Raw genomic sequence first — 26,401 nt, 5'->3', positions numbered from 1 at the left:
CACCGGGCGCCGGCGAAAAGGGAACGCCGACCTGCACCGAATGCCCCCCTCCCCCCCCCCCTCCTCTCTCTCTCTCTCTACCTCCCTCTTCTGTCCACCTGGCTCTGTCTTCCGTCCATCAAAAGAAGAGACTGCGGCGGTGCACTCTGAAGTGAGGGAAAAAACGCGCATGTTCAAATAACCCCAAATTATCAAGCTTATACGGAGAATCATGGACCCACTATTTCCCACCCAAAACGAGGGTGCGAGGATGGAATTGGGTTTCTGCGAAGCCACCTGAGGAGGATTCGGGAGACCGTATTTAGAAAACTAACTCAAGTGTAACTTTTGCCTTCCGACATTATGCTGAAACAAGAACAAAACTTACGTTGGAAGGGCGAAAGCTTGTTGCGAAGTTATCAGCCCGAAAAGTAAGCCTATACTTCAGGCCGAAAAAAGTGACGCACAAAACTAACTGAATTGACCATATTTTTGAGTAACGAATGATTTTTGGCTATTGTTACTGCGTGCATGCATATGGAAAAATCTTCATAGCTTCTTTGTTGTTGCATTTACGGTGTCTGACATTAGTTTAAAGCATTAGTTCGTTTTATTTTAATAGAGAGAAAGAGTATAAATCTTTATTTATCGAGCACAGGCTCATGTTATGGGCTTCCTCCCGTGGAGGGCATCCCTGGTATTCTTAAACGTTGACTGATACCTCCTCCCTCCAGCGTTGCAAACAAAATTAAGAAAGGCTGGCAGCTGTCTCCTCTATCACACATTTCGAAGAAGGGCTGTTTGTTAAAGAAAAAAAAAGACAGAAATGCTGAAATTACTGTTGCGTGTTGAAAGTCTTAAAACGCAAGAGAAAGCCTGATTTTCATATTAGGCTAACAAAAACCTGATCTATATATCCCAACAAACCTCGCACGGTCTACAACATTACTAGAGGAGGTTGTGCTCATATTGATAGCAATCATTTGGCCCCACCAGACTTCCGCCCTCGTGTGTGATGAAAAGTGGCCTGCCAAACATTCTTAACTCCAGGCCACAGCCGAGACACTTTTATACAGCGCCTAACAAACTCGTGATCATAAAAATAATATATGTGCATCTTCTATGTAAAAGCCAAGAGATGCCCCCCCCCCCCCCTCTATTGTCATCAAGTTAAACGCTGAAACTTTGTCCTTCTGCCAATATGTTACCTGAGGTGTCTACCTGAAGCTATCGCACCCATTGTTTTAGTTTTTTATTACTAAGACCGCCGCCACCGCGTTTCGCCAGTGTTTCCTTGCCTGTCTGGTCCTCTGCACAGCACAGTTAACCAGTGGGGAGGCGCACGTACGTGGTACTATATAAAAATCCGTAATTTTTTTCTACGGACGCTTTATCGGTCCCTTCAGTACCGAGATCTTATTCCTGCTCCTGCTACTTAAGAGTAGCTATAGCGGTACTTGTTTCGCCCATCGTATTCGCGCCTCGAACACTGGTTGAAACCAGACGGTCGACAGGAGGTTTAAAATCAGACAGACAAAATCAGACAGTCAATAAGACAATATAGGGCTATAGGGCTTAGATAGTTCCCGCTACAGCTTCTTGATGAATAACTGCAGTTTGGTTAATACAACTAATATTTTTTTTACTGCCAAGCCTCTTTTCGTTTGCGCATTTTAAGCAACATTATCTTCTTGAAATGAACATGGTCTGTGACCTGGTCGGACCACGGTGTCATGCATGACAACCTAATTTTGGCTGGCGCAATGATTAGCGGTCCCCGTGCAGGCTTCAGCCACCGACGTACATAGCTCGCGTGAATGAACTGTCAAACACCATTTTGTTTTATAATTAGACATACTCCTAAAAACGAAAAGAATCGCTCGTAAAACAGGTACAGTCAAACCTGGACATAACAAAGTTGACAAAAATTCGCAATTTTTCGTTATATGCAGGTTTTGAGTTAAGGCGACGCGTGAATGAAGCAGGAACTAAACCAAAATGCTAGTCATAGTGATGGTGAATTCACCCTTAAGGATTTATTTCACCGTGAAAAACTGCGTGATTTAAGCCTGCTGCTTCTGCAGAAACTTAGCCACCACACGGCATTCCAAAAAAGCTAGGTCACTTATCCCAGTATTTACAAACATAAGTAGGCCTATCACTTTTGCCTTTTGAAATATTTCGGTGCCTTGCCCCATTTCAAGGGCCAAACTTATGTTCAAAGGGCAGCTTTTCGCGAACTTGATGCTCTTTACCGCACTCAAAATTGTTGATGGGGTGCTAGCTGGGATACTGTACCGGACGACAACGTTCTTCTTTTTCGCCTGCGGAGACGACATTTAAAATTGCCAGCTTGTCTTGAAAAGACAAAACTTTTCGCTTTCTGGCAGCAGAACTCATCACCGTCGAACCGACACCACAGATAGCAGTGGAGACGCGCGACAACACGCCGACAGGCATGCAGGCCTATACACATAACTGACGTCGCACTCACACGGTAAACGCACGGTTTGCGGTGCGGGCGAAGTTCTAATGCATTTCTCCAGCCGATTTTTTTTGTTGGAAAAAGGGCAAAAAACAATGGCTCATCAGCGTACCGAATTCGTTACATCAGGGTTAACCGTCGCAACGCCTTCGTTACATATAGAGGTCGCACACACATGGGTTTCATTGGGGTTGTAAATGGGGAATTGAAAGACTTCGTTAAATCCGGAAATTTGTTACATAGAGGTTCGCTAGTCCAGGTTTAACTGTAATTATAAAAAAATCTGCCATCCCTTCCCAAAGAAAATTTAGAGAAGCGCGAAAGCGACGATTTTTTTGCGCGCTATGTAAACACATCTACGAACGATCTAAATGTATACCGATACGTGATTTATGAGATAAAGGTGTGCTGTTGTACTCCTTATTCACGATCGATGCATGTATTGTCTTATTCAGAACCGTTCCTTTTTCGCGATTTTCTGCTGACCGTTTTATCACAATAGAAGTGCGTGTAAAGTCATCTTAGCGGGTAATTGTCATGTAATTTGTTTCGGGATACTTTTGATAACACACGAGTTAGAGTCGTTTTCTGTGATCAGACTGTAACATACGAGCCTCGACGGTGGCGCTGCGGAATTGCTAGCTCTAGAGTTCCTGTATATGCTCTAGCATATACAGGAAGCTAGCTCATTTGTGCTGCATAAATGCGAGTTTTATGCTTGCGCAGCCTGCACTAAAATTTGAATCTATACTTTATACATGACCTCTATTAATCTATATTAAGGAGCACGGACCCCGTCAAGCCGCTTTTGTTGGCTTTTTGTCCGTGCTCCCGACATCGGGAAGTGTGTGGATGTTGATTGATTGTGGGGTGTAACGCGCCGACGCAACGCAGGCGATGAGGCGCGCCGTAGTGGAGGGTTCCGGATTAATTTTGACCACCTGGGGATCTTTATCGTGCGCCGAAATCTCGTACACACAGGCGTTTTTGCTTTTCGCCTCCATCAGAAAAGCGGCCGCCGCGGCCGGGAATCGAACCGGCGACCTCATGTGTGGATGTCAAATAAACATATTTGATTGATTGATTGATTGATTGATTGATTGATTGATTGATTGATTGATTGATTGATTGATTGATTGATACTCCCTCCGTAGATGACCATGCTTCACTGCAGAACAGGCCATGTGGGGAAGCCAGCTTACAAAAACAAAGCTTACAACGAACTCTAATATCTAGGTCGGCTACACCTCTCTACAGAAACGCATTGCTGAGAAGGCATTTTCTCAGGAGCAATTTAAGCCGTCTTGTATCAAATATGAAGGCCCCAGGACCTTTCCTTATTTTTTTATGAGAGCTTTTCGGTCGGCCAACCGGTGTATGGGGAAATGCATTAGTTTTGTGGCAGGACGTCATCGGTCCAATTCAGAGTCCTTCCGCTCTGTGAAGGAGGATGACCAGCGCAGCTGCATGCGTCGCCGACCCGGCCTCAACGTGAGCGACAATATGCTTTTATCGGGGCGCTGTACAAAGAACTAGTGCACAAAACAATACACGCTTGTTTGCAATTTGCGATTTGTTTGTTCGTTCCTTCCATACTTGCCTTTATTTATTGCGGTGTCACGCTTCCCCCGCCCACCCAGTGGCGGGCTAGCAGGCGCACCTTTCTGTCTAGCCGTGCAAATAAAACTACTTGTGCACTTAAAACTATGACAATGAATATGATTGAGCATAATTCATGGTTAATTACATGATTGAAACTTGGACGGGCCGCAGTTTCATTCCAGCGGGCAAACATGGGACGTCCGTTTCCCTCCCGTAGAAGACTATGTATTGGCAGCAGACGGGACTACCCAGTAGTTACAACTTAACTGTGAAGTATGTAATTTTGAAGCGTAAACGAAACTTCGCGTAATGATAGAGCCATCTCAGCGGCTAATTGTCATATAATTGATTTTGGGATAGTTCCAATGAAACAGGAGTTATAGCCGTTTTCTGTAATCATACTATCTCAGTAGACGCACATGTTGCACTGTGCAACACACCTTAATGTGGAAAATCCACTTACAATGACAGGCCTACTAAAGTCGTCTTCACCACTGTAAGCAAAATATGCATTGCTAGGAAGACATTATTTCAGGGGCAATATATCAAAATATGAAAGCCCTAGGACATTTCTCTTGTTTATTATGATTTTTTCCCGTTAAACTGAAGCCGTGGCGCACAGTTTTACGATTCCAGGAATTTGAATGGGCGCCTCAAAATGGCGCTACGCTCGCGTGATATTCTTGTCGACGTCGCTCTGTTGTCGGAAACGGTCTGCTGGGTTCTATCCATAGGCAGCTTCAGTGTAAAAATGAGTTTGGCGGGAGTGAAGGGGGCGGGTGGAGGGGGAGGGGGGGGGGTGCTTCGGCCACTTCGGCGGCAGTTCGCACAGGGCGCCGAATGAGGTAAGGCCGTCCTTAAGCTAGGCCGGCCCCCAGCTCTGCTATTTCTCCAGCCTTGCACCACGGGCGCAGCTAGGCTGCGTCATTTTTTTTTTTTAATATATAATGCAGGCATACAACGTGCTATTTTTATAAACTCCAAGAAAATAAATTGCCATAACTATTGCATTAAAGAATATTGGAACGCGCCTGTATCCGCTCACTACTTTACACGTATACAATGATTCTTTATCATATCCAGGGAAAAAGCAGTGAAAACACGCTTCACAAGAGGAGAGACAAGGCTAAGTGACTTGTGCCTTCTCTCTCTTGTAAAGCGTGTTTTCACTATTTTTTCCCCCCCGAACATCATGAACCAAGAGGCCCAGACCACCGCTTTACTAAGTTAACTTGGCGGAGCACTGACACGGAATTTCAAAGCTCGGATAACTATGCAAAATGATTCTTTTGTATTTTGAGATATCTCCCACTAAGTTTAAAGAGTAACCGTTCAGTATAACATATTTTAAGTCCATTTTAACTTTTGGGCTCACGAGAAAGCTCAGAACGAATACATCTTCGCAATCGCCGTCAGCATTACGCCATCCGCCCCTCCTGGCCCCAAACTGCCGACGAGAGGGCTCCCGTGAGCCCTCTTCTTGTCTTCTGTCGTATGTGTTTTATGGTCGCGTTCATTGTCCATGTTAATGTCCGTTAGAATCAATACTACACTAAAAAAGAAAAAAAGAAAAGGCCGCAGTCGGCAGGATTCGAACCTGCGCGGGAAGATCCCAATGGATTTCAAGTCCATCGCCTTAACCACTCGGCCACGACTGCGCCGAGAGTGCGTGCCTTCTGGGGACATTATCAGCCTACTGGCAGTACAAAAGGCAAGAAAACGCGTGTGGTGCGTTTATTTTTCGCGCACACCAGAGCAAATTCTGCGAATCCAATAGAGCCCATGGCTTTGAGTAGTTGAGCTTATTGGGCACCAGAGTTCTCCCGCCAAGCAGCTATGGTGCGATGCAGAAGTTTCCCGCCTTGCGGGAGGAGCGACGTAGTCGCAGGTGTTTGGCGCCGCATTTCGAGGTTCAGGCGTAGCGCAGCGCTTTGTCTCGGTGTGCGGTTTTCGAAATATTACGGAAGCAACGTGCACCAGAAGTGTTGCGGGGGGTGAGCCAATCTCCAGCAAGCGCGTGGCTTGACTGCGAACTTGCACGAGCGCGTGCAAAAGAATGGAACATCGCAGTCAGTGCCGGCTGACACGTTTCATCAAGTGCAGCGTTACCTCTCTGTAATGCCTGAAGAGAAATCCTCGGTTTCAACGATGACTGCCCGGGAGATCGCCCCGCTGAAGACGCTGGAAGAACTGCTCAACTTCAAGGAGCCCCTGCAAGAATGTTCCGTAGAGCCGCTGAGGAGACTGAAGCGGGGGAAGCCGGATGGCCCCAAAATACTGTTCTGCCACGATATGATGGGTGGATATTTAGAAGACAGGTGAGTGAAACGCTGATGTGGTGAGATTAAGTCTACTACCGTTTCTGCTGGGATCCACTTAGCTGACCCGCCGCGGCGGCTCAGTGGATTAGGCGTTGTGCTGCTGAGCACGAGGACGAGGGTTCGATTCCCGGCCGCGGTGGCCGCTTTTCTGATGGAGGCGAAAAGCAAAAACGCCCGTGTGTACGAGATTTCGGAGCACGTTAAATATTACCAGGCAGTCAGGATTAATTCGGAGCCCTCCACTACTCCGCGCCTTATCGCCTGCGTTGCGTCGGCGCGTTAAATCCTACAATCAGTCAATCCATTTAGCTGTTTCAAGGTTTTTTGTGAAAATGCGGGACCAAACTCCTCTCGCCTTTACACTAAAATGTGGGGAGACCGCAGGTAGTCAGGGTGAGGGCGTCTACATACTCTTGTATATCCCCGTGGCACGTGGTACTGGCGAAAGTTCATGGGTACATGACAGGCTTTTTGGGAGCGCCCGGGACGTAATCTGCAAAGCTCACAAACATTCAGTGCTTACAGTTTATTTACTTTGCGAGGTATAGAGTTGCTGACGTAAAGTATCCCACTCTATCAATGATCACATGCGGTGACAACCTTGTAAACAGCCAAAAAAGAGCGAGCTTTTATCCTGCCGATAAGTGTCCTGGCTTCAAGTCGAGAAATGTTTTGTGATACAGGCGTTAGTGGCTGCGAACAAGATGTAATATTGTGTCAGGGGACGGGAACATGATACTGCCACTTGAAACTTTAGTGATATTGCGTATGGCCAGAGCCCGTAGATAAATGTATAGTGAAAGCAGATTGTTATCAATTTCAGTAAGGCTTGATGTTGGGCTAGTTGGTACCAATACAGTCAGCAAAAGGCTTCTCTATAACGCGCGAGCGGCGTGCTCTCGACTGCACGGGAGACATCTAGTGATAACGCCTGGCTTGAGACCGGTAGAATGGGAGCATGCACGACTCGCATCAGCGTTATGGCTGTTATGCTTGTCGCTGTGCACGTTGCCTTTCCTTCCGTACCTTCTTTCGTCGTGAGAAGTGCTGCCTGCACTGCCGAGCCAGGGAACAATAGTGGAGATTAGCGATTGGTAGTACTGCGTTGGCTGCGTTTAGCTACGTGCAACGCTTAATTTTTGTGGCACCCTACGCAATTTAGGCAGGAGTTTTTTTTTCTGTATGGAAGACAACGGACAACAATCGCAGGAAACGCATCGGTGCCGGTGTTTTAGAGTGACTAGATATTGGTCCGTGATTGCTTGCATGAGTTAGCCCGTCAGTAGTGACGAGCAAAGCTGAGCCTAGAAACTGGTTAGTGGTGCACGCGGTACTCATGCAGCTATTGGCAGAACGATAACGCCATGGACAGCTGTGCGCCAAAGCTAATGCAGATGAAAAACTCGCACAGCGCGCGCTAAGGTGGGTAATCTCCGCTTTTGTTTCCCGGCCCGGCAGTGGAGGCATGCAGCGCTTAACGGTTAAAGAAGGTGTGGAAGCCAAGGCGAGGGGGGCAGCGAGGAGGGACAGAGCCGTCGCTCTGATACGGGCCGCGCATGCTCACATTCTACCTATCTCAAACCAGGCGTTATCACTAGATGTCTCCCACGCAGTCCGGAGCACGCCGTTCGAGCGTTATAGACAATTCTTTTGCCGGCTGTACATAGTCGAAGGGGGAGCACTTCTAACTTACTTGGAACGCACACAGGAAAGATTCAACTTGCAGAATGAGTGAAGCGTGTGGTTTGTTTTGAGTCTAATTTGGGTCGCGTCTCACTCGTTCTGTGTTGGATCACGTGTGTGTGACTCCTGCAAGTTAACATCTCTCCTTTCGAGCAGATTGTGAGTAGCTACCACTCACATGATGCTTTTATACGTTTTCCCCCCATGCTAGGTTCGTATATGGTAGCATGAAGCCCGATAGCTACCGGTTCCACCATTGGCAGCAGATCGACAGCTTTGTCTACTTCTCCCACCACATGGTTACCATCCCACCTCTCGGCTGGATCTCCGCTGGCCACAAGCATGGCGTCAAAGTTCTAGGTGAGCGGCTGCACTTCATTCTTTCCAGCTCTGCTGGGGCCAGTCCATCTACGTCTATATCACCCCAGTAGGGACTGCCAAGTATGTGAAAGTTTTGTCAGAGAGCCACCAGGGCCACATGCTTGACTGCAAGCACAGGGTACAGAGGCGTATCAAAGTGCAAACCACGGACCAGACCTGTACGTAGCGCATTAAAAGCAATGGATTACGTAAAATTTGATTACATTTTACTGTAATTTTGTAATGCTTCAGTTGCCCTCTTCAAGGATTAATGGTCCTTGTAATTCCAGTATCTTTTTTTCCTGTAATCAATAACAAAATGAGCCATTACCCATTTGTCTTCAGCACACGGAAACATGGCTCTCGCCATGCTCTCTCCATCTACTTCGATTATCGTCATAAAATTTTCAGAAATGTTGCTGTTCTCACAGAAGTGGAGCTGCGGCTTGAAAAAGGATGGTAGCGTAGCGCGCACCACTAAAATAACCTTTGACGAAAATTTGAAGTACACATTTGCAGGTACCAAGTTTTACAACTCAATTTACTGGCAGCATCGCTACTTATGCCACGCTATGCGTGTATACATGTGGTACCATATTAAAAAAGTTGTACGAACGGCAACGTGGGAAGTAATCAACCACTCTAGTATAATTTCTTAATTATTGGAGTTGTAATTGTAGTTGGTTGCTTTTTAGTCACAGGAGCAAGAGTGTCATGGATGCTCGGTGACTGTGGGCACTTGTGTGCACTCTCCTCAAGGGTGTTCTCTGTGAAAGATTAAAAAAAAGGGTGTGGTTGTGTCACATTGCGTGAAACAACATTGCATAATTCAAGAAAATAAGATTATGGTGGTTTGCACTGTCACACAGTCACTCTTGTTGGTTCCTGGGTAAGGTGTTTGTTTAGTTTGTAGTCGGTGTTCATGTAAAATGTGAGTTGCACTGAAGAACAATTATCTAAACGATGTGTTCTTCTCTGAATCCTTGGTGGGGTTGCAACTGTGTTTTGCCTTTTAGGGACTTTCATCGTGGAGTCGGATCCGGGAAAGGCCATCCTAAAAGAGATCAAGGAAGGGGAGCTGGTGTCCAAAGTTGCGTCGCAGCTGGCGCTTGTCGCTGAGAAATACTGCTTCGATGGATGGCTGATCAACATTGAGAGCGAGATGGTTAGTGCCGTCAGACATCACCTGGCTGTGATTGTTTGGGCACAGATTTCAACAGGGGCACGACAGGCGGAATCCGCTGAAAAATCCGTGCTCGAGGAGTATTGTTGGGCAATCTGGCACTCGGCTATAAGAAGACATAGCAGCGAAAGTTGACCTAGACTGAACGATAAAACTCGCAGGACAAGTGTTTGTCCTGTGTGTTTTATCTTTAACTGTCTGTCATCTTGCTGATATTTTTTCGCTCAAAGAATCGCAGTAGCAAACACAAGTGAGCCCAAACTTGCACATTGTTCTCATACATTTGGCGTAACACAGTATCTGACAGCATGATCTCGCCCAGTGGTACTAATGCACCTGTTCAGTAGCAGCTTGATCTGCTCCTGTTTATGAGCATGTTGCAAAATTAGGGCCGACCTTTTGAATATGGTGACTGTGACTGTTGGCTGGCATAGTTTCATGGCTATTATATCAACAGTTGGCAACCACGAGTTTTGCAATCAGTCATGCAGCCTGTACCACATGTGTGTCTACGCTAAGCTTGCTCTAATACAACAGTTTTCCCTGCCACAATTTTCTGTCGTTCATAACCAAAGAGTGCGGTTTAATAATTGGACTCTCCAAAATGTACTCGCTGTATGGTTTGAACCAAGTAACTTTGGCATGCACCCACGAATATTCCTCAGAAAAACACACCCTCCTGTATTTTACGGCAAAAGGGAAGAATTCCAATTAAGGTCGGAAAGTTGAGCCACTTGGATGCTTGACACTGAGGACATTGTATTAGCATACCTGCCAGGTTTCCTGAATTGTCTGGGAAACTCCCGAATTTTGATGTTTTTGTATGAGTGTACGACTGAAACGAAAATCCCCTGAATACGCACCCATGTTTAGACAAACATTTCTCCCAGCCTGGCCACATTGCGCCTGAGCTACCTGACAATCCGATCCAATCCTACACGAGTTTAAATCATTATCAGTGAAGAGCTTAAAAAGCATAGTCGGCCATGAGCACGAGTTAAACTGGTCAGTACCACAGAAACGCTGGATGCGCAACGCAGTTCAGTATAGTGAAGAAAAATTGTACCCAGTTCCGAGCATCCATGTCTGTTCTTTTGGTGGAGTGTTTAGGAGCAAAGGTTACGCCTAGTGTCACTAGATAAGGTTACAGAGTATCGGCACTCTTTTCTCCTATTGTTCTGTGCCGCCGCCGTGATCATTGGTCAGTTCGCATCACGTGACATTTGTTTACACTGCGACGGTTCATGGGCACCGCCATTTTGTTGCTTATGCGTTTTATGTCGGTCAACTGTGGCATTCTAAGCTGGTCCGCCCTGCTCTGCGGCTGCGCACGACTGCCGTCGTTCCGAACGGGATTCAAAGATAACGCGCTTCGCAGCGTTTCGGCTGCAGAAGTGTGTCCGAAGATGCGGTGTTGCGGCGTCTTTGGCAGGGTTGTTTACAAATGACCTCGTCAAAGTGAGCGGTGAGGCAGCAGAAGTGGCAGTCTGGCAACACTGAGAAACACCAAAATGGCCGCCGTTGCTCACTTGCGTGCCTCAGTGACGGTACTCTGTAGCTTATCTAGTGACACTAGTTACGCCGTACCGTATTCCCAGGACATCCTGGAAAGGGCGGCATCAGCCACTTCAGAGATTTAGTAACTGACCTAGTGTAGCTTGTTAGTAGTTTGAACAGAACAGTTTAGTTCCTGCTCTGTTGTAACTAAACTTAAAAAAAATTGGTGCAGCTCGCACTAGTGGGGCAAGGTTGGCGAAACAGTCGATCTGGCGACCCCTCTCCCTTTGTCGGAGGCTCGGCTGTGCACCTCACAAGGATTTCCGAACTTGCCGCTGAGAGTTCTCCATGACTGGCAGGCCTGGACCGTTTTGTCCACAGCCTGCCTTCATCTCTCCCAAAGTGGATCGCGTTAGCACACGGTAGAACCTGTGACAACCGGCTTCACAAACTCGGCGTCTGTGCTGTCCTCTTCAGGCGTGAACGCACATGAACTGGCAAGGAGAACAGCATGCCAGAGATGATGCCATGAACGCTGAGCAGAGGGTTCTCGGAGATAGATGTGGCCGACGCCAGGCGCCCCTTGTAAGGCGCACCCTCACGTGCGCTCGGTATTTTTCTTTTTCTTTTTTATTTTTTTTTATTTTTTATTTACGAGCTCCTCACATTGCACAAGCCAACGTGCAAGCCCGGACACTGCCGCTGTACATCAGCCTTTATACCGTAGGTTGTGCAGTGATGTCACGGCTTGATGGGGCGCCAGTGAGGCTCTGCAGAGCTATGCCTAGGCTAGCCCAGCAAGTGCGAAGCTATGCACAGCTGCGCCAGGGGTTGCTAGGCAATGCGAGGTGACGTCATCGCTCCATGAGGTTTTTTGGTGCAGCGGACAGATAACACTAAGCATAAACAGCTCCGCTGTTAAAATGCTTTTAGATTATTCCATTCTGTTGCTGCTAATTTGATGCGGATTCGATAAAATGCAATACTTAGCGTGTTTTTAGCCGCATACACAGATTGCAGAGAAAACAGTAGATTACAGCGGCACACTTGATGAAAGCAGCTACAAGTCATGCTGCACTTGTACATGCGCAAATACTGCCAGAGCGGAGCAGAAACTCAATTCTCAATTTTTCTTGCTGCTATGAACCGTTATGAACCATTATGGTTTTCGCTTTGGAGCTGATCTGGGCCCGTTTGCCCGTACGCATAAGTTCCCGATTAAGTTCCCACCAATAAGTTGAATTCGGCCACGGCAAATAAGCCGGTTGCCAGAAAACCCGACAGAAACGCTGCCTTAACCGAGCGTTTGTATCAGTTTCGGGCAAACGGCTTATTACTTATACAGCGCTAAAGTCGTAGTTGAGAACTTATTTCCAAACTTATAACATTAGGGCAAACGGGCCCTGGAATGGAACTTTTGTTAATGGAAAGAGACAAAAACAGGAACGAAAAATATTTCGTTCTGACTCCCTGCAAGCAACCAATTAGCCCAAGTTTCTTTCGTTAATTGTAGTTCTGTACCTCTGCCGTAAAATGCGGGATTCGTTTCATGAGGAATATTCGTGAATGCATGCCAAAGTTACTTGGTCCAACCACACTGCCAGTATATGTGGGGTCCTGTCTTTCAACGCTGGTACAATGTTCTCAGTAGAAAGATTTCTAGTCAACCAGTAATTCACACTGCCCTGGCATTCTGAAACTTAGTTTGTTTTTAATGCCGTGATGATTGTTGTATGAAATAGCAGCTGTGGGGGACAACTTTTTGGCCCTCTTCTGAGAAGTTGCCTGCGCTGCGTGCTGCCTCTCCTCCATACCCACAGGACGCCACCTTTGGCCCGTTCTTCACGGACTTCCTCAAGTCCGTCACGGAGGAGACGCACAAGTCCGTCCCTGGTTCACTAGTCATCTGGTACGACAGCGTCTTGCAAGACGGCAAGCTGATCTGGCAGAACGAGCTCAACGCCAACAACTCACACTTCTTCGACCTCTGCGACGGCATCTTCCTCAACTACGGCTGGACCGACGAGATGCTCGAGAGGTCGGCGACTCTCGCGGGCGACCGCAAGAGTGACGTCTACGTCGGCATCGATGTCTTTGCACGCAACACCAAGTACGCCGGCGGATTTGAGACGTGCAAGGTACGTGAGTCGGCATCATAACATGTCTGACAGGGAGCTCCTTGGTAGTCTTCTCTCCTGTGGATATGAAATTTTGAACACGCATTGGTAGGCACAAGTCATAGCTATGGTGCAGCCTTAAATTGTACAAAATACGTTGTTCAAGATACGTTCAAGATATGTACAAGGTACGTACAAGATTTCTAGCAAGGTCTGCATACAGGATATAAAATTCAGATATAGGGGTGTTGTTAAATCAAATCATGTATACGAGTGACTGCAATCAGAATAAAGGCTATTGTTCATTTCCCACCAGTAGTACCCTACATTATAACTTAGCCCTGTTGTATTACATCTGAGAGGCAGTTGAAATATTGAGTTCTCAAGTTTAAGGCGTCAAATAAGCCCTGACTTGTTAAACAAATCATTCTGAAAGGATTGGTAGACCCCTTGTACATGTATGAGATTATTTTGGTGCATGTGTAGGCGCATTAGGTGTAATGGGTCGCCCTCCTTTATGGCATGAGTATTAGGCCATTATTTGAACTTTTTTTGTAAGGCTGTCGTGTATTGTATCCGTAAAAAAAAAATTGCTGCTGTGCCTGTGAATTGGTTCAGTGACGTCATGCCTGTTGCAGGTCACCCTAGTCACTGGGGCACATAACGAAATTTGTCTAAATGTTGAAATGCGCATCTAACACAGCTGTAGCCTTGTAGTAGGTAGCATTGCCACCCATGTTGAAACTCAGCTCATAATAACTGCAAGTGCTGACTTAGTTGAATTTAACTCATAATCGTAGTTTGAAGTCTTTGTGTGCTAGACCACGTAGTTGAAATGGTCGTAAAGAAATTGTTGGAGGATAGTAGTGGATTCTGAGGTGTGGTTATTATTTGAATAGACAAACATATGAATTGTCGTGTGGAGTAAAGCTTTCGAACCACTCGTATTATTCGAGGGTTTCCGATCAGGCCTTGGCAGAGCATGGGATGTGTTGCTGACGAAAGTAACTGAAAATAAAGCACAAAGAAGCCAACAGACATGTCCCTTTTGTGTGGGACTCCGCTTTGAGCAGGCCTGAATGGTGTACAGATGAACCCAACTGGGTGAGAATGAAATGGCTGGCAAAAAATCTAGCTGCACAACAAGGCTAAATGTTGGGAAAATAAAAGCTAGCAGAGACGATACAAGGGCCAAAACCAAAAAAGGATGCGTGTAGTACTTACAGTTGTTTATGTGCCTGAAACACATCTGGCATTGGGAAAAGACAATGGTTGAGGTGAAACAACACATGCCACATTAAAATCAAATCACAAAGCCACGATAAGAGCACTTCGCAACCACTGTATGAATATGCTGAGTGTAATATCATAGAAAAGGGAGATATAGTGGTGAAAGGCTTTTAAAAGCACAAGTTGAAAGTGGTTTACAGCATAACTCTTGCTTTTTATGCAGTGCGTGTTGTTTCCCCTCTCCCATTGTTTTTTTTTTCCAATGCCAGATGTGTTTCAAGCAAATTAATAGTTGTTGGTAGTGCTTTTTATTACAAGTCGTTTCTAGCCCTTGTCTTTGTCTTGACTCTGATAGTGCTTCATTTTCGCAGGATAAGATACGTATAGGTTTTCCTTGCTGCACTGTTTATGAAACTGGTCACAGTCAATGCTGCATAATGATTGGAAGATTGTAGTGTCCCTTTTTTGAGTCTATTGCACTTGTCGGCTGGCCATAATTAACTTTGAGCTTGTGGAAGGGTGATGCATGTTATCTGGATTTCTGTGTTAGTCACTAGAAACGGTGTCAGTTATAATGCCTACATGTTTCTGCAGCCGTCAATATCTGCCTCTCCCTGTGACCATGTTGAGTGTTATCGTTTTCACTTATGTCTTGTGCCACACATTGAAAAAAAAAGTGGTACAACCGCATTTTTGTTTTGTAGAATGTAGTTCAATCTTGTGTACGACTGGCAATTGTGAATTTGCGAGTAACGTCCACATTGACATGCTCATTTGGATGGCAATGCTATTGTCATCATGACTGGCCTTGATCTCGTTTCAGGCGGTCGAACGGGCTCATAAACACGGCTTGTCGGCGGCCATCTTTGCCGCTGGCTGGGTGTTCGAAACGCAAGACCAAAACAAGTTCGTGGAGAATCAGTACAAGTGAGTAATGTGATTACAAATCATTGCATGGAACAACGGTAAGAGGAAGCTGCTGATCTGCTCGTTTGCCCAAAGTCAAGGCTGTGCGAATATGCGAGATTTGAATTTGAATTGAGTGACGACAGCACTAATAATTGAAGCCAGGGTGTGAATTTCTATTTTGCGGAGTTTGCGAATAATTCAGAAGTTTTGAATATTTTGAAGTAGATTGAATGTTTGAGGGTTTGTACCTCTTCCAACCCTTCCCACAGGCATGTGGTCCTGATCAGCTGGGTCTAATTTGCACTGATTTGCACTTAACTGCCTCTTCTGGAATCTACAGTTTCTCGGCCACTGTTTAGACCCAACATGTGCAAGCAACACTGGATCAACTTCCCATTGCATCAGCCAATGCGACTTTGCAGTAGGCAAGACCCTGTTTGGAGTTGCGCCATTGTGCAGAAAGGAAGCTGCTGAACAGTATCATGATCTTAGCAGTGCTCCCTGTTGCTTTTGTTCCAGATGCCAGCTCAACTGTTCAGATGTATCTCAGTGAGCGTCAAGGTGAATCTGAAAGGGGCAGCCAACCTATTTTAGTGGAGTATATGCTTTGTATTTCAAATGAAAAGGCATCACCTTAAAACGGATCCAGGCAACCATGACAGTCAGCCACGTTGCAGCATACTTTGAACTGTGCTTCAGATGGAAAGAGGTTTTTAAAAGCTTGTCCCCTGCTATAACAATAATAAGACCACTTTTTTATATTCATTTATGCAGTTTTTAAATCACATTGGAACTGACAGAGCTGTATGCATACATACGGTAGGGTCACCGTGGTGCTACCTTTGAGATTTCAGAAACTGCAGTGCCAGAATAAAATAATTTCTGCCGATTTATTTAGAACTTTGTTGTAATTACCCCTTTACATAAAATGCTGGCTTTCATGTGAGCTAGAGGGTTTGCACCCCACAAAAAGCGGTTGGCTGTTCCTTTATTGGTAGGTCGCGGGTTCGATTCCCGGCCGCGGCGGCCGCTTTTCTGATGGAGGCGAAAAGCAAAAACGCCCGTGTGTACAAGATCTCGGCGCACGATAAAGATCCCCAGGTGGTCAAAATTAATCCGGAGCCCTCCACTACGGTGCGCCTCATCGCCTGTGTTGCGTCGGCGCGTTAAACCCCACAATCAATCAATCCCTTTATTAGTTCACCGAGGCATGCTGTGCGAAACCCGGCCGTATTTGCCCCCCAAAAATGAGGCATAAGTGTTGGTGAATTAGTTGCGGGAAGCGACTAATGCTTGCCTTTCACTTCGAGTTGCTGATGAATTCTCTGCCGTGATGCAGCAGCCTCATGGTTAGCTAAGTTATGAGTTTTCTGAGAAAACTGTAGGCGTGTGACTTCATTTCAGGTGGACATCAACTTTGCATTTCGAAAAACTTACTACTATACCTGTGGGGACTTCCCCTAAGCTGGTCGACTGGCACAAACGTATTATGGGCAACGTTTGACCATGGTGTATGAAAGCAGCTTTGGAAAGACGTCTTGTTCCTGGCTTCGGCAGCCGCTTTTCTGGTGGAGGTGAAAAGCGAGAGCGCCCGTGTGTTCAAGACTTAAGAAGCGCTTTCCAAAAAAATTGAGTTAGATTAACAGTTATATAGTTTCTTGCGCGCTGATTCCGAATATCACATTGAAATTTATCGCACATGAGTCCAAGTGGCATTTATCTTGTAAAAAGCGCGGCCCCGTTTGAAAGACGCGCGCTTTTCGTCTTTTGACGCCCCTGATTGGTTGCGCCCGTCATGACTTCAAAGGAGGACACCCTTCGGCCGCGCGGGTTGTCGGAAGCATTGCGAACGATCGCACGGTTGCCTTTGCGGCAATTTAGCTTGCAGTTTAATTTTCGCACATGACTGGAAGTTTGTTTTATAATTTCCCGTGCTGTTGGTTCAATTATCCTGGAGCTTAAATTTGCTTTACACGACAGAGAACCCCAAAGCAGTGACTGTGATGTCGACTAGTGGGTTCCATCAAAATATTTTTGAATTAGGCAGCCAGCATAGGGGGATTTTATACCTTATGTTAATATTAGGTACTGCCCTAACTGTTTCTTATTATACACAAAACCATTTATGCCGAAGATTAATGGGCGTTTCATAAACAATCTACCAGCGAAAAGCACGTACGTGCACTGAGCGAAAAAATACCGTTCATGCGCTGTAAACGTATATGCGAGACACATCTTGCCGGTACACACATAAACCAACAAGCAGACTCTGCTTCCGCATTTCCTTTGTTCGTTGTCGCCCACCCCAGCCCCGTTACTCATCCCCGTACACAGACCCATACGCGCGCGCCATTTCGGCAGCGGCGTTACGGCGCCTCCGCGATTGCTAGCTGCACTTTGATGAGTGGCGTCTTACTGCTTCACATGCATTTATTCTGAAACACTGCAGCGTACTAGTGCCTGCTCAGCATTATTGGCTGTAGTAGGGCTTGATTTTCGCTTGTGCGTTGCGCATTCTGCTACAATATTACGGCCACCTCGTTATAATTAACAGACCAGTCGGACAAGGCAGTTACGTTGTAGTTACGTTACTTTAGGTAACAATCACCAAACGTTTGTGATAATGAATCGTTGGCCTGTTTCAGCATTTCTGATAATGAATAGTTGGCCTGTTTCAGCATTTCTAGATTTAAGCATTTACCGCGCTAGTCGGACAGAGGCCGTATATTTACTCTTCGCTCCTAATTTTTTTAGTATCATTATATATATCACCGACTATCACTGGAGCACACTTGAGGTTCAGTGACAACAAGTGCTTGCCAGGTTATAATATGCAGCCACACGGAATCTTGGGCAAAAAATTAGGCCACCGCAGTCAACACAAATTATGGCACGGTGGTGGTTCGGAGTGGTTTTTTTTTTAATTCCAGACAAACATCACCTTATCGTGACATGTATACTTGCAAAATAAGTAATCTGGTTGTCTTGGTTCTTTTACTTTGTAGGAATACTGTTTACCTCTTAGCCGGGAGGGAACTTCTATCACGATTGGCCCCTTGTTTTAGTTTCGCCAAAAAATTGTTTTTTTTTTAACACTGTCCTGAGCCCATAGGGAAAGACTACCGACGCGTTTAACGAAACTAGTATTTCCTGAACAAATGTGACTTGGTTTCTGAAATGGAACGAAACATCCCCGGCCAAAGTACAGCAGTATTCCCCATCCTTCCTAAATCTAGAATCTAATGTGAACATTCGCGTCCGTCGCATCAAAAAAAAAACAAAAAAAAACACGTTGGAGCGGTTTACAAAGTATTTAACGTAGTGTAGTATATTCTCTGTCATCAAGCACAGCCACCTCGGCTGTCGCTTCCGTATGTTATCAAGCATCCCGGCGTGGCATTATTCTGCTTAGGAATACGGCATGATAACGTATGCCTCGTTTGGCGTTTGTGCATACTTTTTGAACACGAAAATTGTACGAATGAGTGCTATCAACCACAACAACAAGTATCATTCAGAAGGAAACACGGCGAAAAGAGCATGGCCGAGGCGGCCGATCCGGCCGGAAGTCCAGGTATGACGTTTTTCAGCCGGTTTTCGCCCGCGCGCTTCGGTCTTCCGGCATCGCGCGGCGAGATGGGGGCGGGGCATCGGGCCACTTTTGTTTGCTCATTGCGCCGCTTCTATTGCATGTATTGCGAAAATATTTCGTACACATGAACCATTCAATGTGTACTAGCTGCTAGTCAACTTTTCTTTTAATTCTAAAACCGCTTCACCTTCCCTTTAAGCGCACGTTAAAGACCCCCAGGTGGTCAAAATTAATCTGGAGCCCTCCATTACGGTGCTCCTCATCGCCTGTGTAGCGTCGGCGCATATTAAACCCTACAATCAATCAATCAATCAATCAATCAATCAATCGATCGGTCGATCAATCAATTATCAATCAATCAATCAATCAATTATCAATCAATCAATCGATTATCAATCAATCAATCAGGACGCTTCAAAAGAGGTTGAGCAATATCATGCAGACGTAGAAACAGGGTAAGGTGTCCTGTAGATACTGACCCGTTCAAGTCTCAGTATTATGGAAGTGTTGGTCATTGTTAAATTCGCAGGTGTATCCATATTTCTTATCTTTAGGCATTCATTTGAATCATGGTGCTGTTTTTTTTTCTTCTTTTTTTTTGTAGTTTTTCCCGCTTCCTAAGAGGCGCAGTATGACAGTGCCATATTGTACTTAAAAATAGGAGGGCCTGGATAGCTTTTTTTATTTCTGTGTAGACCGAGCTCTAGGAGCTGCCAAGAGTCATATTATTGAATCAACACGTATCAGTGCATGCTGTTGTACAAGCCTCAAGGAAGAAGAAAAAATAACGCAGGCCTTGCCAAAATTCGTATCTGTGATGGGTGTGGTTTGGTGCCATTCAGAGCCGTCTTTGTTCTGGAGGTAACCACGAAATGATGATTATTATGATGATGATAACAATGGTGATGATGATGATGTGTCGAGCAGGTGTCGCGTGGTTCATCCCTTGCGCAGGTTTTGGGACTTTCCGCAGCAGTGCTGCCCCGAATGGCGTGTGACCTCGCTGCCCATCTCCACAAGTTTCTGCCAGGGATATGGCAAGAGACTGTACGACAGTGGAGAGGTCAGTGTGAGCTGTTTCCACTCGACCATTTTCACCTCTTATGTCAAATTCCACTGGTCTAGCCTTGGAGCAGGATTTTTTTGGTCTTGTAAGGAAAATTGTGCAGTGAATTTTCTTGGAGCAAAGAAGTTTGTTCCAAGATGACCAGGGGAATTTTCCATTAGTAGACTGGCTTTATCATTGTCGCACATGCTGAGAAGCGAATTTGATATTTATCTTCAGTCACAGTGGAGAAATTGCTGTTCACCGGGGTATTATTGAATCAGGCAATAGTGCACTGGCATGTCTAAAATTACTGGTGAAACGTAGTTGTACAACTACCCGTGACATTTAGTCTGCTTGCATGCGAAAAAAATACTGCGTTTTATTGAGCCTGGGGAGTTACATAGTATACAGTGCCAGTGAAATCCTAGTTGAGGGCAGTACGAACTTAGGAATTCCACTTGTAAACAGTCCACTTTAGTGACAATTTTTTTCTGGGGCCGACGTGTTCTTGAAGTTCTGTGAAGTTTGTGAGTGTATGCAATTTTCGATTAGTGAAACTGCATTCCAGTCTAAAATTTTGAGCGTGAGTCGATAGTCATTGGAACTGCTGTGCTGTAGGAGGAACGTGGCCAACTTGTGTCTCCCTACTCTGCCCGCAATTTTGAAATGCACTACAGTTTAAGTGAGCTGCCAGTGATGCTTCTTTTTCTTTCTTTAATTTGAGCTCTGTGCACTAGAATTTGGCTCAGTTGTTTCTAACACAACAATTGAGGAAAAGGTGTGGCTTCTCTGTTATTTACCGGTGTAGGAAAACAGTTGTCTTGAGGCTCTACAGTGCCTGAATTCTCCCTTCCTCCTTATCTGGCTACATCATTTCCTGTTTGTTCTTATCTGAACCAGACCCGTCATTGACTAGCTGCACAACAAAGTCACGGTGTAGAGAGACTTGTAAACTGATTGTACTGGCAGCCATCAGGCAACTCTTGTGTGGCTGCTCAAAGAAAGCTTGCAGGGCACAATTCTAGTACATCGCAGCATATTTCTGCAAGCAGGGCTACTATAGTGAGTCAGAAGATGATAATAATACGCAAGTGAAAGTTGTGACAGAGAAGAAGAAGAAGAAAACTTTATTATCACAAGGATCCCCTAGTCCGGAGCTCCTGGGATAGCTGACAGGGCTTTGTGATGATCAGAACGTCAACAAGCATCCACCCCTGAGTTTGTATTTCAACTCCAAGTTGATTTCTTTGCATTGCTTGCTTTCCCTGATCTCGTGCACGCCGTAGTCATTGACAAGGCGTTTTTACATCACATTGGGAATAATTGGTTTCTCAAACAATGTTGAATCGCCAGATTTCTTCCAGAGAACCATCCAAAATTGTGCATTTTGAAATGGAGGTTGGGCTTCACTACAAGGCACAGGTGCCACGTGTGCTAACATTTTTTTATATCTGACAAATTGTTTTGCACTACTCAATTCTTTTTTTCAGACAGGTTTTTGAAATGTTCACCTACAAAATGTGTATTCCAAATTTTTTCTACTACTGGTGGTTTGCTATACACAACTTTTTTTTTTTTTTTTCGGATGTCGGAACCAAAATGTTAAATTTGATATTTTTTTCCAACCATTATTTATGAAAAACTTGTTAAAACTGGTGTTGTTAAAAAGGGCATTGAACCAGCTATATCTGTCACTGCAATGTGGGTCTAACCAATATGTTTAGCACAACTGGTAGTAATGTAAGAGTTAAATGGTTGCGCCAAGAGCAGCTCTGTTTGTCCTTTCACCTCGTGCTGCCACGGAACACGTCGCCAACTGCACTTCTCTGGCAGCAGGTGTTTTCCTCCTCCGTCAGCGCCGCGATATTGATCCAATTGTAGCAGTCGCAATGTCGGTAGGCTTCAAGAAAATCCCGCAGTTCAGGTATTTTTTCTTGCAAGCAATAGAGATCAGGTGGGATTGGTTTCACCAATGGCTCCATTGGTGGAATTTTAGAACCAGTGGAGCGACTGCAGTATCACACGCATTGGCCCTGCCACACCCTGCCTGCACTCAGTGTAGCCAGTGCAGGCTAAAAAAGTAGCTTCACTTGAAACAAAGTGTAACACTGGGTCATTCTTGTGCGTGCAGGTGGTTGCGGAGGCGCCCTGGTTCAACCTGTCTGCGCAGCAGTTGCAGCCGCGGGACCAGGGGCTGTCTCTGTGCAACGGCTGTGCTTCGGCGACGGTGTACACAGACGAGGCCTTCAATGGCGGAGGCTGCCTCAACCTCAAGTTCACTCCAAGCAAGGAGAAGGAGGGTGTTCGAGGCTACTTCAGGTGGGCTCTTGAGTGTGGCACATACTGAGCACGCATGGGTCGGTGCAGTGCGGCTGCGGGGGTGGAGCCGAGAAATGTTTTTGCACTCGGGCGGCACCAGAGTCACTGAGTGTGCACCAGTTGCGAGTCCCCATGTGTCAAAAGCAGGTCTGTGGTTGGCCCGTTAATGCGCTGGGAGCAAACAGGGGCAAGCGTGGGGTGAGTTGACAAAGTTGGAGTGTAGTTGCTTAAGTGCTTGCGGCTGCTGCTGTAAATCATAAAAACAGAACGGTGGAAACGTAAGTGCACATTAGCTAATTTACAGTTTCCTAATGTGAAAAACAAGCTCTGCGTTAAGTGAGTGCTTAGTAAAGTTCAGTTTTGGTCGCTTAGGTGCCGTGCCCTTAGCTTCAATGAAGTAGGGGGGGCACTTGCACGGCCCGGATTTTGAAGCGGAGTTTCACAGCTGGTGTATATTGAAGAACTGTGGGCAGCACAGGACAGAAGCCGTTGGAGGTAAATGGGAGACGAGGTCCTGCGGTAGGAAACTTAAATAGGCTGCTACTGATGATGATGATGATGTTAAAATCTACAAATTCAAAGTTATCCCCCTCCCAATGAAAAGATAGTCAGAACTTCCAAAGTTTCGTATTTAGTTGTAGTTTTTCTAGAGCCGTTCCACTTTCGGAAAGGTTCTCCCCAGGCACTAACACCCTGGGGAGGTGCACTCCTTGACAGCTGTTTTGATCCCTCCTTAGCTGTTCTTTAACATAGCCATTTGGGTGACCTCAAGAAAGGGTTGTGTATGGTGATGTATTCGCTTTCAGGTGCTTGAGTGTAGTGTTAGTTTTACCCACAAGAATACACAGCCGAAATATTTTGCAGCTAATATATAATTGCGCCTTAGGGAACAAGCTTGAGTGGAAGACACTCTAGTTCAATCCAGGGACACTTCATGAATGTGAAGGAAAACAGTTGAACTGTCTGTTTAAACGAAGTGGCTACCAGTAGTCTGTAGACTATAAAGGAGGATGAAGGACTCGATGGATGAACTAAAGAAATTATAGGGCAAAGAGTGGACTCTGCAAACTTGTGATCAAAATTCTCCCCATGGTGGGTGGCAATTGAAATGTCACCCACTGCTCCGACTGACCCGTTTGAAATGTGCGCCTAAGGAAAAGAATGGCCACTGTGCGAGAACAACGCCAATGGCAGCAGGCCGTACCTCCCGTTACCTGGTTGTGTGAAAAGGACTCTGAACAAGTGTCCTTGAAGTTTCAGATTGCTTGCTGTTTGAGTTCGGGTTTATTTTTCAAAATGGCGTATAAAAATAGGCAAGAAAGTGTTGGGTCAATAGCCGAAGCTAGTGGAGGCCAACACATGCAAATGTGTTGATAAATACAAGGTAGTATATGCAAGTATATGGAAATGGACTGTGCAAATCCTGGACTCAGTGCTTGTGCTTAATGCTTTCTGATTTTGTGCAAGAGCTTCATTAGGCTGCAGCACCACAATACCTGGTATTTGAGCAGAATTGTTCGGATTTTTGTGATAAGAATTGCGTTCTCAAAATGTCCGCCTCTCAAATTCCTGCTCGCGATAGGAGTGGCTAAAAGTTTTTGCTAGAGGTCTTCATTTTTCAGTGGACATATACAGGCTGATGATGATTGTGGCTATGACCATGATCATTATGATGATTAGCAAAATGCCCCGAAGCTTGTTGGGCTGTTCTTGACACACCTTTGAACGTGGACAGGCTGTTTGGGTGCGACCTCCCCCTGGGCCGCATCAGTGTCAGCTACACCTTCAAGCCCCTGCCAGGCTACACGACCATCACGCATGACACGGCCGTTGTCTTGAAGACGCGAGATGCCGAAGGGGGCGAGCATGAGCTGCTGCTGGGTGCCTGCCCCATCGTGCCCAAGGGCAGCGGCTACAACGTGAAACGCGACATCGATGACCGGGACGATAACGCCAGGAACGAGCGCGACGAGAGCTCCTGGATAACCAGGTGAGGTTCGGCGGTGGAGACCAGTGGGGTGATGCCAAATATGTGCCCTATTAGTGATACTCCAATCCGAGGTAAGTACAAGCCAGGCACCTCCGGTGCACTGCAGAACAAAACGCTTAAGGGGCCATGAAGACAAAATACAAGTTGTGTTATTCGAAATGTTTGGTGTTTTACAGTGCCCGCAGCGATTGTCTGGCAGCAAACTATGCTTTATTTGCTGAGGAATGAAACAATTTAAGCTAAAATTTTGATTCTCCCACTAAACCGTTTGTTTCACGACATCTGCAATGACATATACATAGTAGGTCATATACAGTAGCCAGCAAAAGTTTGCGGGATGTGCAGTGCGTGGCCGAGCGGCCCAAAACTGCATTGCTGCGCCATCTGCAGCCAGCGAACACCGGGTCGAGGCTGAAGGAGCTGGTGTGCTAGGCGCGCATTGCTCATGCGTGGCCTTTATCTCTCATCGCTCGCTTGCCCGCGACACACTTTTGATATTCGCGGCAGCCGCACTGGCGCCTCGTGACCATCGCCGTCGTTCTGCTATCACCGGTGCAACAAAATACGTAGCCCGCGGCCGCCGTTTGCGCGGCGGGCAACATTTAATAAATCTTCGGCTATGATCAGGCTACCGAAGCAAAAGCCATATCGTTATCTCGGGACGCAACAAAAGACGGCTTGTCACGCAGTTTGGTTGGTGGAGACGTGAAATGACGTTATTCTCTAAAGTATTACGACAGTTGCATGAACAGTCTGAACCCGGCCGTATTTTCCAAGAGGCACTGTTGGTTGAGCGTTGAGCACGAAATATATTTTTATTTTTAACCAAAGCTCCGAAAAACTGTCAGCTAACCTATAATTGTCGTTTTCGTCTCAGCGGCTAATTATCATAACATTTATTTTGGGGTAGTTCCTACAAAACAAGAGTTACAGCCCTTTTACAGACAGGTATTCTGTATCGCTTACAGCTTCCCTAAAAACTAACTATAGCAAGTAAATGTGATTCGGTGTAATCCTAACGTCGTCCTCGCGGCCAATTTCAGTATGATGTTTAACATGATACCTACATGGACTCAGCGCTAAGTCATTCACCAGAAAGCTAAATTTGCCGCAAGATTAAATTTGGCAACGCGACTTTTTTCTATGCAGCCCGTCGACGGACGCAGTTTCCGACAGGTAGACTAAATAGCTCATTTAAAGTAAATTATTCGTCGACCATTACATGACTTGAAAGATCAGGTTTATTCAATGTTGCGCGCCGCGCAAACGGTGGGTGCAGGCTACGTATTTTGTAGCACCAGTGATAGCAGAACAACGGCGGTGGTCACGCGGCGCTGCCGCGAATATCAAAAGCATGTCGCGGGCAAGCGAGCGATGAGAAATGCCCGGTAACAAATAAAGGCCAGGCATGCGCAATGCGAGCCTCGCACGCCAGCTCCTTGAGCCTCGACCCGGCGCTCGCTGGCTGCAGATGGCGCAGCAATGCAGTTTTGCACCGCTCGGCCACGCGCTGCACATCCCGCAAACTTTTGCTGGTGACTGTACATACATATACATACGTTAGTATACTGACTAGGGCTGCAGTGAACGTCAGTGATCCTAGATTGTGGTACAATACAGCTCGGGACCACTGACCGCACTCGCTTTGGTTTTAGCCGGATTTGTACCTGGCTAATGTTTGTTACAGTTGGTAGCAATCGCTTCGTGACGCATTGGGTAAGCTCGACAAAATGAGTCACAGAAGACGATGTCGCTTATGCCAGTCGGCCAATGTAAGTACCGTTCAATGCGCCGGACGGTTGTGCAGCAATAACTGGCATAGTGCATGCAGTACGCAGTGGTGCTTCTATGTTTATGTGCACGTTCGTAACTTCTATTGTTTTCCCCACCATTCTTACTGCTATACAAAGAATATGCATTAAATTTAAGCGTAGATAGGTTGTTTCGCAAGCTTATAAGCCCTGTTTAATTTACATAATTGCACAGCTGCCCATAATACGTCATAGGTTCTTGTGTGGGAAATGAGACAGTGGTTTGCATGGCCATCCTCTTTCTTCCTAATTATATACCATACTTTCTGGCATAT

General features: G+C 46.0%; 1 protein-coding gene and 1 non-coding gene across 2 annotated transcripts in view; one reads left to right on the top strand and one right to left on the bottom strand.

Annotated features, from left to right (window-relative positions):
• Positions 1-5,642: 5,642 nt before the first annotated feature.
• Positions 5,643-5,724, bottom strand: Trnas-uga (transfer RNA serine (anticodon UGA)). Its single transcript has one exon. It is a non-coding gene; the product is annotated as a tRNA-Ser (tRNA).
• A 44-nt stretch (positions 5,725-5,768) lies between these two features.
• The window catches only part of Engase (cytosolic endo-beta-N-acetylglucosaminidase), a 30,001-nt gene continuing 9,368 nt past the window's right edge, over positions 5,769-26,401 (top strand). The window contains exons 1-8 of the mRNA XM_077670957.1: positions 5,769-6,384; positions 8,282-8,430; positions 9,447-9,595; positions 12,931-13,248; positions 15,281-15,384; positions 19,913-20,021; positions 22,138-22,325; positions 24,061-24,315. Coding sequence (XP_077527083.1) covers positions 6,185-6,384; positions 8,282-8,430; positions 9,447-9,595; positions 12,931-13,248; positions 15,281-15,384; positions 19,913-20,021; positions 22,138-22,325; positions 24,061-24,315 — 1,472 coding nt within the window. The 5' untranslated portion in view covers positions 5,769-6,184. The remainder of the gene's footprint in view (positions 6,385-8,281; positions 8,431-9,446; positions 9,596-12,930; positions 13,249-15,280; positions 15,385-19,912; positions 20,022-22,137; positions 22,326-24,060; positions 24,316-26,401) is intronic.

This window comes from Haemaphysalis longicornis, unplaced genomic scaffold (assembly GCF_048455015.1).
Source record: "Haemaphysalis longicornis isolate Haplotype H1 unplaced genomic scaffold, Haemaphysalis longicornis Haplotype H1 scaffold_5, whole genome shotgun sequence".
Classification (NCBI taxonomy): domain Eukaryota; kingdom Metazoa; phylum Arthropoda; class Arachnida; order Ixodida; family Ixodidae; genus Haemaphysalis; species Haemaphysalis longicornis.
This window is presented reverse-complemented; position numbering and strand designations above follow the sequence as displayed.